General features: G+C 42.7%; 2 protein-coding genes across 4 annotated transcripts; both read left to right on the forward strand.

The window, feature by feature from the left end:
- The first annotated feature begins 1,638 nt into the window (after positions 1-1,638).
- On the forward strand, positions 1,639-6,092 carry LOC142951770 (retinol dehydrogenase 13-like). 2 transcript variants are annotated; one of them, XM_076093556.1, is made up of 7 exons: positions 1,639-1,803; positions 2,868-2,986; positions 3,111-3,266; positions 3,377-3,481; positions 3,639-3,851; positions 3,975-4,076; positions 4,780-6,092. In XM_076093556.1, the coding sequence occupies exons 1-7, from the start codon at positions 1,739-1,741 to the stop codon at positions 5,085-5,087; spliced, it is 1,068 nt and encodes a 355-aa protein (XP_075949671.1). In that variant the 5' UTR covers positions 1,639-1,738; the 3' UTR covers positions 5,088-6,092. The 2 variants fall into 2 exon arrangements, with proteins under 2 accessions (XP_075949671.1, XP_075949670.1); XM_076093555.1 differs by having other exon boundaries at positions 1,661-1,803; positions 2,327-2,986.
- Positions 6,093-6,444: 352 nt separating this feature from the next.
- decr2 (2,4-dienoyl CoA reductase 2, peroxisomal) lies at positions 6,445-11,269 on the forward strand. Of its 2 annotated transcripts, none has more exons than XM_076093558.1 (10): positions 6,445-7,329; positions 7,577-7,678; positions 7,817-7,885; positions 8,633-8,684; positions 8,777-8,912; positions 9,300-9,424; positions 9,737-9,830; positions 9,910-10,014; positions 10,490-10,742; positions 10,919-11,269. In XM_076093558.1, exons 2-9 carry the CDS (start codon positions 7,578-7,580, stop codon positions 10,708-10,710), a joined length of 903 nt encoding a protein of 300 aa, XP_075949673.1. In that variant the 5' UTR covers positions 6,445-7,329; position 7,577; the 3' UTR covers positions 10,711-10,742; positions 10,919-11,269. The 2 variants fall into 2 exon arrangements, with proteins under 2 accessions (XP_075949673.1, XP_075949672.1); XM_076093557.1 differs by having other exon boundaries at positions 6,450-7,329; positions 10,490-10,678.
- Positions 11,270-11,297: the final 28 nt, after the last annotated feature.

An 11,297-nucleotide genomic window follows, 5' to 3' on the forward strand; every position in this document is an offset into this window, starting at 1 on the left:
AGCTTATGGCCTCAAGTTCTTCACGCGGTGACTTTGCCAACTGTCCTGCAACAGCAAGGCAAGACTTCTGAATGAATTCAGTCCCCTGGCAGCTCCCCTTTTACTGTACATGTTTAACAACAGGCCTCCTGCCAGACACGTTTGCCAAGCAGAACAGATTGGATTGAGAAAGCAGTATCGACAGAGATAACCTTAATGCATCATCATCAAATACCACTGATCAGATGGGTTGAAGGCTTCTGCTCATGAAGATCCTCATGAAGAGACATTTTACTTGTCTTGATCTCCCCTCAGACCCTCAAACGTCAGTCACATATAATACATTTGAGCAACTTCTTTTTATTCCTTTGAGTTATTGGTTTTACGTCAATGCATATACCTTTTTCTGCTTTCTCTGTTCCCCAAGCCCAGATTTACGTTGAAGAGATGCAGGTCAGTCTGAGAAGAGTGAAAAATAAACTGTCCAGATCAGAGGGGGGGGGGGGGGGGGGGGGGGGGGGGGGGAAGGAAGAATGAAGCCTTGGAGGAAAAAACAGATAGTAAAGGGGAATATGATCTTCCTGTCTCCTGAAACAAGATAATTTGACTCTGGTCCCTTTGTTTTAGTTGGGGAGATGGGTGGCTATTGAATAGCTGCATCTTCAGCGACTCTTTGAGACATTCAGGTGTCTCACACGGAAGAGTGAGGCCAACAGGCAGCGAGGCGAAGAGTTCCCTTTGGGTCATCTTGGAAACAGAGCCCGTCATAAATCACAGTGAAGGTCAAAGCACATGTGGGCTGACAGCTGAGAGCATGGAGGGTCAAAACACACCAGGGACACACACCTCTGAGGTGTGAACAAATAGAGCAGGGCTGCTCCTCCCTCGCCTCCTCTCTCCTATTTTTTCAGGCACCAGACTCACGTCCTAGTTTTTACTTTTTATGTGTCACGTCTCGTCGCAAGGGGGTGGCCTTGTTTTTTCACTGTTCTCAAATTGATCTTGGTGCACATACTTTGTGTCCTTAGCTGCTCTGCATCGTCATAGTGGAGGGATATTAACGCAGGGCCTCAAGCTTTGGTCTCTTAAAGTTTTTGGACTTCTATGCTGTTCGCGAACCACATGTTAGATTCAACATTTATTTCAACCCGCTCTGTTTTTAGAGAAGGTTCATATCTACAACACTTAGGAAGAAACAAGAAAAACTGTTTTTGTGTTCTCCAAATGATGCTGCATACACAACTGTACCCCAGCCCTCGCACCTCCAGGCATTATGGGGCGACTGTTTTATTCTGTTCTCATGACGTTTTTATTCCCAACATGTGATGGCAAGGACAAATGTGAATGCAATTGAGAGATTCCCTGAGTTAGCTTCACTTTCATACATCTCAGGAGTAAAAAACAAACGCCAGAATTAATTGTAAAGGTGTTTTTGAAAGAGTAACAGAAAACACACAATACATTCTCTAGATATAAAATCACTCACATTCTTACAGTACTTGTTACAACTGTGTCTGTTATTTACAAAATCCATGCAACAATGTTGCTAAAAAAGTCGTTTATTGCTTGTTTTGGACGTACACTTCCTTCTGCACTTCATTTCCCACAACACCATGGGGCTTTACGTTCAGTCGATGACGCTAAAAACATGCGCGCTTAACCTTGTGGCACTGGACGTATATTGTCAAACCAAATTGTGGAAACGGTGTTAGAACCACGCTTTTTAAGCTATAAATGCCGTCCGCATTATTCGGAAGCCATGAGCAGATATGTTTTACCAGTCTCTTTTTTTGGAGCAGTGTTTGGAGCTGCTGCTTTACTGAAGTGAGTAGAGATAAGCCCACTGTATCGTGATGCAACTGTGTATTTTACACTTGTCTGTGTCACATTTGCCGCGTTAGCGGTACGTTCAGACGGGCCTTAATGTAATGTTTGTGTTGGTTGAAAGGTAGCCTCGTTATGTCAAGTTATTAAGTAAGTAACGTTATTGAGCTTCGTTCCCCTAGTGAGGAGACAGCACTTAACTACTAACTTACTGTGTTACAAAGGCAGCATTTATAACGTTATTGTATTGAATAGATTGTAAAGGTGACATTCTGTTCGCTCACTCACAGTTATTATTAAGGCTAGTGTGAACTGAAGGAAATTCTTTGTTTAACCATGTGTTAGAACTGTGTAACAGTCATGACAACTTTATTTATACAGCCCGACCAAACATGGAAGAAGCATAAGTGAGAGCAACTGAGGAGGGATCCCTGTCCCTGGACAGACAGACTTGCAATAGATGTTGTGTGTGTGTGTGTGTGTACAGTATAGAATAGACTAACATAATACAATTACAATATAGACAATCCATGTGACAACATGGTGAAGATATGGGAAATAGGTGGATCCAGGAGGACGTCACGCTGCTTCCAGGTGTCGACAAACAGCTAGAGCCTGAGCCACACAACCTCCTCTCCACCTCGTAACCTGGGAAGAGGACATGCTACACAATCACAATCACGCAATGCTACGTCAAGCCACACCGGTGTTTTCACTTATGTTACATCACGTGATTACAAGCATAGCTCCAGCTAACTAAGGCCCTTATTACATCAGTTCATATATATAATAATCATATATATATATTTATTTATTTATTTAAAATAATAAGATTAGCACAAACCAGTTAACACACAGTAAGCCTTGAGCTTTCTTTTGGGCCCTTGAAGTTCTGGGGCCGTGTTGCAGTGGCCCGCCTTTCCCATTTGGCAATTGTTTTTGGCACAAGGTAGACAAGATATGTTTTTCAGTTTGAGGGAGAAATCCATGACGCCTGGTTGTGATGTTGAAAGAGGAGGTGTGCTATTAAATAAGATGGCACTGAACTTTAATTCTTCTCATAGGAACCATGTGACTGGAGGCCGGTGTCCCAGTAAGGCCACCATCAATGGAAAGACTGTGGTTATAACAGGAGCCAACACGGGCATCGGGAAGGAGACTGCCCAAGAACTGGCCAAGAGAGGTGTGGAGAAAATAATTATGACTCTGAATTGAATGCAAAAAAACCCCCCCACAAATTATAAAATCTTTAGCGGTTCTTCTGCCCTCAATGACACACTCCTTTCCCCCATTTCGGCATCTTTCAGGGGGTCGGATCATTATGGGATGTCGGGACATGGAGAAGTGCGAGGCGGCTGCAAAGGAAATAAGAGGGAAGACCCTGAATCCTCACGTTTACGCCTGTCACCTCGACCTGGCCTCCGTGAAATCCATTCGAGAGTTTGCAGAGAGAATCAAACGAGGTGAGAAAACAAAGCGTGTCGCTCTGTCTCTTCTCCAGTTATGTGTTCAGTTATTGAAACAAAGCACACCCAGTAACGGCTTCTTAAATAACAAGTCCATTGTCTTGTAGAGGAGCAGCGTGTGGATGTACTCGTAAACAATGCCGGAGTCATGAGATGTCCAGCAGGGAAGACAGAAGATGGCTTCGACATGCAGTTTGGAGTTAACCACTTAGGTACCGACTTTAACTGAGCAAGCAGGCAAACGGAGACAGACGGGGGTGTTTTTCCCAACTCTCTGTGAGAAAATGTATCTAAACTGTATTTTAATTCTAAGAAAGCCTCGCTCTCTCCATCCCTACCTGACACCCGGTCGTTTCTGTCTTCCTCCAGGCCACTTCTTGTTGACCAACCTGCTGCTGGATAAGTTGAAGGAGTCCGCCCCCAGCAGAGTGATCAACATGGCCTCGCTCGCCCACATTGTTGGAAAGATTGACTTCGAGGACTTGAACTGGGAGAAGAAGAAGTTTGATACCAAGCAGGCGTACTGTCAGAGCAAGCTTGCCAATGTTCTGTTCACCAGAGAGCTCGCCAAGCGATTACAAGGCAAGTCTACGGGCTGATGCATATGTGGGCATGTGTGGGAGGGAGTACGGCCTATGTTCTTGTTTGTAATTGGCCGGTGGATATGTATTTTTAAACAATGCTGTGTGTGTGTGTGTGTAACAGGCACAGGAGTCACAGTGAATGCTGCGCACCCCGGCGTTGTTGCCACGGAGCTCGGGAGGCACACGGGTCTGCACCAATCACAGTTCTCCAGCTCTGTGCTCAGTGAGTATCCGGCTTTCTTATTGGATTCTGAATTTAGAGAAATCAATAAATGCTTATACCCAATGCACATGGAACAATTAGCTCGGGCTGCATGAGCTCTGCTACATGGCATTGGTCGACTCAGTGAGTTTTCTATTCTCATCTACTTGGTCTGTGGAAATATAAAACATAAACTGACCGCATTTCTGTTTATAAAAAGTTTCCTATTTGAACTGTAAAAACATTCATTATAAAGTGTCTACATCACATCAACTAAGATTATATTACAGTTCAAATAAAACCTCTGAAATCAAAGTACACCAGTGCTACCAATGTCGTTGCTGATGCACGCTCTTGTTACTTTTTCAGTGATTGCACATTTGTTTTTTTTATAGTGCAATTAGTTCGTTTTTATTAATGCATGCACTCAAAGGTAATAAAAATCCTCTCCACAGGACAACCGTGTTTGTTATTGAGATCATTTAAAAGATAATACAAATCCACAGAGCAACGTGTGCCAGATTTGGATATGAACAAACATAATTGTTGCACATTCATGTAAGCGTTTAATTTCGTCATGCACCACGGCACGGACAACTCCATGAATCCAGTATGTTCCGGGATTGTCACTTGACATTTGCCAATAAATCTAATAAAGGATAAGATCTGAAAGATGGTTGAAACGTGGTATTCCTGCTGAGTTTAAACCCCCCCCCCCCGACAGGTCCCTTTTTCTCCATGTTGGTAAAGAGCCCAGAGCTGGGGGCCCAGCCCAGCGTCTACCTGGCAGTGTCCGAGGAGATGGAAGGGGTGACGGGGAGGTACTACGACGTGATGACAGAAAAGGAGCCGGCGCCCCAAGCCCTGGATGAGGAGGCAGCTCGCAGGCTGTGGGAGGTCAGCAGCAGGCTGGTGGGTCTGGAGGAGAAAGGACAATCCGACAAGTCAAACCCAGCAACAGAAGTCCAGAGCAAAGCTGCACAGACTGTCCAAGAGCAGAGACACAGTCCAGGACCCGCTGTGGGGCTGTAGGCCTGTAGGCCTGCTCTGGCAGAGGATATTGGACCTTTATTGCTTGAGCTGTGTCTGGCTCATGAAACAATTAACTGTCTGAGTCATTTAGTCTGGTTGTCTGAATAAAGACAGTCTTTTGTACATGCCTTGATGTTCCTGCATCAGGGTTCTTTAAAACATGTTCAACAAGCACCCTTTGACAAAGGACTCTTTTCTTGAAAAGCGAGACTTTGTATCATTTTAAAGAAAAAAAGAAAATAACACTTGTTTCTAGCAAATGACAACTCAACTCACTTCAACACACTCGGGGGTTTTGCTGCTACAGCCTCACTTTGTCTGGTGTTACCAGCAGTTTATGGTGGCCAATGTTAGCTAACGTTCACAACCTTTTAATAGATATTGCTGCGTAACTACAGGAAGCTTATTAGTGTGGATGTAGCCTCACATAGTGAGTCACTTTGTTTGTTTTGTTGACTTCATGACTCTTCTCCTGTAAAGTATGGTTTACAATGTGTACTAAAACTGGAAGGGGCTTGGAGAAACATCTAATCTGGGGGAAAAAAACAGAAAGGAAAGGAGGATTACCTAAAAAGCCACTAAAATCTTAAAATCCCCACCATAAAACAAGACTATTTAAGCTTTTTAAAATCTGTAAATCAAAATCTCTTGAGCCATTGTTGTTTTTATGCCTGCTGGAACATTTCACAGACAGTATTTAACGTACTTTATCTGCACAGCCTCCAGGAAAACAAGTGAATCAGGTTTCACTTATTTGAACCATATATGTTTATTTATTACATATATATATATATATATATTGTATATTATTTACAGAGAGAGGCATTCTCTTGCATGTTTACTGTAGGTACATATTGAGAGTACTGCGAATAGTTTTATCAGTGGATTAAAGCAGACGATACAAATGGCGCCATCTGTCTGTTGGCATCAAATTACAGACGTATTATATTTCTGAAGTTTTTCGTACAGATCATGTGTACACAACATGCTGACCATTCATCCCGATTTGTTTCAAGCTTGTGAAAGTTTTTTTTCATCTTGGAATCCTTTTTATTTAGTTTAATAGAACTTGGTAAGAAAGTCAGTTTGGTAATCCATCATAGAAACATTATCTGCTTTTCAAAAAAAAATGATTTGTATTAATGTTGCATGGTAATTCAGTGCAGTACAACTACCCCTACATAAGTAATATAACGTTTACCATGAAAACAAGATAATGCAAGTTAATTTTCACCATGAAGTGGGTGATTTGCATACTATATTATACTAGAATAATAGAAGCTAATGTTAAGAAGGTAGACAAACACATCCCAAACATAATATATGTATATATATATATATACGTATATATAAATATATATATATACGTCTATAACTTTGAAAAAGGTCAGAACACTGGAAGGTCATCTGAGGTAAACTCACCCTGTTAAAACCTTCTGTGGTGTAAAAAGCATCCACGATCATCTCCTCGAATCTTCTACTGTTCTGCTTTTGCCGTTTACTCCGGCCTCTTGGAAAAACAAATCAAGTTACTAAAGCACTCATCTTGCAATTCTGATACTCTCAGACCTCTCAGTGCACAGACCGGTATCCATTGCACAGGGCTCTTCCCAACAGTAAATCACAGAGTACAGATCAATAAGGGCCACTCTCAGACTAATGCACACTGATCAGCATCAGCCCTGAAACCGTAAACCACGCATCGTTCATTTCAGTGTTGGTTTACCGGTGGACTCCCTTGCTGGTGCCATCCTAGAGGATGATGTCATTGTAGATGAGCAACAGACTCACTGGGTTCTACTTTGCGCTCCAGATTGTCAAAGACCTTTACAGCCCCTCTATAGTTTGAATCAAATCAATCCTGACCTCTAAAGTCCAGTGCTCACAGTATTTTATTTTTATTTGTATTTTTATTTATTTTAGTTTTTTTTTAACCCCAATTCATGCATATACTTTCTGTAATAACACATTCTGTATTGTATAATAATAAGGTAGGATTGTAAGATATTTGTGCTCTTGAACGCACCTCGACCGGACTTCATTGCCCACAATGCATCGCTCAAGGATGGCGAAAAAGTTAGCGTCCAAGGTACAAATAGTTCCTGCTGGAAAGACACAAGTAGCGGGTTGAGGCACAAATGTGAGGGGGCCTTTCCGAGTTAGTGAGTTAGTTGCTTCGTGTGGAAGTCGTGTTTCATCCAAGAGGAGCTGGACGACAGAACTAGCTTGTTTTACTCCGAAGGTAACATGACAGTAGCTAGCTTTCATTAACCTACATGTCAACTGAACTTCACTGCGCAATCCTGAGAGTTAAAGGCAAACCTGACAACAAGCATTAGCTTCACCAAACTGCTGCAGAGCACCATTGCATCTCAAAGTGTTTCTGTTATTTTGCGCACCGCCTGCAGTCGCAGACCATGTCATTTACTGCATTGTGATTACGGTAATGACACTTTGATTGCGTCTAATTAACGCGCATTATTCATCAGCATGGCAGAGCCTCAGAGAAAAGGAGAGCCGCTGCCCGAAGATGTTGGCACCGATGACTGCCTGGCTTCATACACACACATCTACAGTCCAGATCTGCTAAAGTACGTATGGAAACTTTTACATGTAGTTCCCATTGCCTGGTGTGATTTTAGAGTGAGGGAAACAAGTGTTGTTGATATGCTTGCTACTGCAATAACCACAATAAGTGACCTTTTGAGGGCTTGCACTTTATTTTTCAGGGATCAGGTTGCTTTTATTACAGGTGGTGGATCTGGCATTGGACTCCGGATAGCCGAAATCTTCATGAGGTGAGGGGATTGACCTGCTTGTTTCTCCACAGCATGCCCAGATCTTGCAGTAATATACTATATTTAGTCAAATGTCACTCCTTAAATTATTGCTGCATGTATAGTATAACAATATATGCATGTAGAGTCAATGCGCTGTCACCAGTATGTCATCACTATTACTCTAAAACACTCAAATGTGTGAGCGAGATATATGTAGGTGCACTTTAAACCTTCTGGTTTTGTTATCTGATGGTCAGACTTCCATCATTTCGCTTGTGTGACAAAGTTGAAATAGTTCAATAATTGACTCATGTGGCACAAATGGGTGATTTTTTTTTTTTTTTAGCGAAATCAGCAGCACACACTGTTATTGCATCTGTTGTTGTCCTGGCTGTCTAGTCAGATTAACCCCAACATGAAGCTGCTGCTCTTGACTTGAACATTCATGTTCTAATCAACACAATACAGCCTTTGGTCATTAATATTGTTATTGGGGCGATCGTGGCTCGGTGGTAGAGCGTCGATCGGCGGTTCGATCCCCGGCTCCGCTAATCGATGTGTCCTTGGGCAAGACACTTAACCCCAAAATTGCTCCCGCAAGCTGTGCCTGCGGTGTATGAATGGGTGTGAATGGTTAAATAGAGTCCTGATGGGCCGGTGGCACCTTGCATGGTGTAGTGTTACAGCGCTTTACATGGTCTGAAGACTAGCACTCTACAAGTACAGTCCATTTAACATTTCTTATATTTCTTTATTTTCCTTCAGGCATGGCTGCGACACAGTGATTGCAAGCAGGAACTTGGACAAGCTCAAAGAGGTGATTCTTCTTACATAATTTCCACAATCCTAAAATGATATCCCTTACACCTGGATATAGATATTAATGTATTGACCTTAATGTCTGCCTAGGCAGCTAAAAAGCTGTCTGCAGCGTCCGGACGCCGCTGCCTCCCCATGTGTCTGGATGTGAGGCAGCCTGAGAGCATCGCAGCTGCTGTGGACCAGACGCTGAAAGAGTTGGGACGCGTAGACATCCTCATTAACAGTATGTGACGTCTTACTAACGAGCCCGAAAAAAAACGTGTTTTTGTGCTGATGATCACTGTGTTTGTGGTGGGAGCACACATTCTCTCACCCTCACACTCTTCTCAGTGTACAATGCATCCTGCCAACATGGGTGCAAATAAATTTTAAGGTGTCTGTAGCGTGAATATACACACGTGTACTTTTGAACACAAGGTCAAGTGTGAAAGATTTTAGTTTAATCATCAACTTTCCTGATGCTGTATCTGTCTTTATCGTCTATCTTTGCACCCTAGTCCCATCTACAAACTGTTAACGTCGCTACGTAACATCTGTGCGTGTAACATCGTTAATGCATTTATAGCTTTTAATGGCTTCGGTTTAAAGTCACGGTGGCTGTTGTTGACAGATGCTGCTGGAAACTTCCTCTGCCCGGCTACCTCGCTCTCCTTCAATGCCTTCAAGACGGTAATGGAGATCGACACCATGGGTACATTCAACACCAGCAAGGTGGTTTATGAGAAGTGGTTCCAGGTACAGTACACTTCCTGTCTGCGTGACACAATAAGTCCCAGTTCCATGTGAAGGAGCTATACGTTGTGCTGAGATGACGATAATACAGTATTTTAGGGAACACAACTAGGTTATTAATCAATCATTTTCAACAAGATTCACTCCCTGCAGTTCACTCTGGTCACCACAAGAGGCCAGTAAAGATCAGAGATTACTGAATACCTCGTCTCTAAAGGGGATTTAAACTGCTGCTTCTGCACTATTAAGCAGATTTAATTTTTTACCCATTGCATTTTTTTTTTTTTTTGAGTCTTCCATCATTTGTGTTTTCAGGCTCATGGTGGCAACATAGTAAACATCTCTGCAACACTTGGATACAGGGGACAGGGCCTCCAGGTGCATGCCGGCTCTGCTAAGGCTGCAAATGGTGAGAGCTTTCTTACTGCTATTGCAATTAAATATCAAAATTAGAATGGGCGACTCAGTGCTGCCTCTGCTGTCCCCAGATGCCATGACTAAGCACCTGGCTGTGGAGTGGGGGCCCAGTGGGGTGAGAGTCAACGCTGTGGCGCCAGGTCCTGTCTCTGGCACGGAGGGCTTCCGCAGACTGGGTAAAGATTCAACTAAATATTTGTTGTTGTTTGTATCTTTTATTATAAACAACGGTTTGATCTCTTTACAGTAAGAAACAAACACACAACCCTCAGAAACAGGTGGGAGGTTGTCCAGCAACTTACCTTTTTGGGCTATTGTTATCGGCCGATAATACCAAAGTCACAATTTGTTACATGGCTTTTGCAATACTATTGTATCATTATGTACACGCTGTACTCTAAACTCAGAAAGCTCGAGTAAAAATAGCAATAATTGATATTTTTAGCTAATAGTAATTGCTAATCAGTTGACAATAACTACCTTTCCATAATTAATGGTGTTAAATAACATAAAGTTATGCTCTATTCAAAAGGACATATTTCGAACATGACGGGTGGAGCTGATGAAGCTTGTCTTCATTTGACAGGCCTGTAGGGGTCCGTCAAAAAAAGCGTAACAGCACTGAGTTTCTTTGTACTTTGAATGCCTCAGGTGGTCCCAGAGGGGAGGCTGCTGGTGCGTTCCAGTCCATTCCTTTGCAGCGAGCCGGCAACAAGACGGAGATGGCCCACTGCACTCTTTTCTTGGCCAGCCGGGCCTCCTCCTATGTAACCGGAGCCATCCTGGTGGCGGACGGCGGATCGTGGCTGACCTCGGCCAACGACGTCTCCATGCTGCTGGGTATAGCCTCCTCTAAATCTGCTAAACTCTGAACAGGGGCTCTTTTGTCCTCCTCCTGACCCAGGTGTGTAGGGGGAGGGGCAGCTTGAGGTCCATGTCGAGAGACCGTATGACTGAGAACGTGGTTGTGCTCTGCGTTGTGCTGTTTCTGTTTTTTAGAGAGTTAAAGTCAAATTGTTTAAATGACAGGAAAACAGTATAACCTATATTAATTCACTTGTCTCTCTGATTTTCTTTCAGGTTATTGGTCATCTGAAAAGAAAATAGACAAGTAAATGCTGAAAACAAAAGAGTAATTTAGGCCATCTGTAGAACTGATCATGCTACATGTCCAGTGTTTGTGGTTTATCTCACCCACTGCTGCTTCAAGCGTGTATTGCTAAGTGGCAGGAGGAGTTGAACACTAACGTACTGTATACCTACTGTATTATATGTGTTTACAATCTTAGTAATAAATCAATTTATATAACAATTTGGTGATTTATTTTATTTTTTTTACCCATTACACTGCTGTGTATTGTCATCATGCATTTCATGTAATGTGATTTTTCAGCACCTCTGATTTATTAATAAAACAGTTTACTATTGCAAGTTATGTGTTCTTTTTGCTAATGTACAT

Source organism: Anarhichas minor, unplaced genomic scaffold (assembly GCF_050575085.1).
Source record: "Anarhichas minor isolate MPS153535 unplaced genomic scaffold, ASM5057508v1 ptg000017l, whole genome shotgun sequence".
Lineage (NCBI taxonomy): Eukaryota > Metazoa > Chordata > Actinopteri > Perciformes > Anarhichadidae > Anarhichas > Anarhichas minor.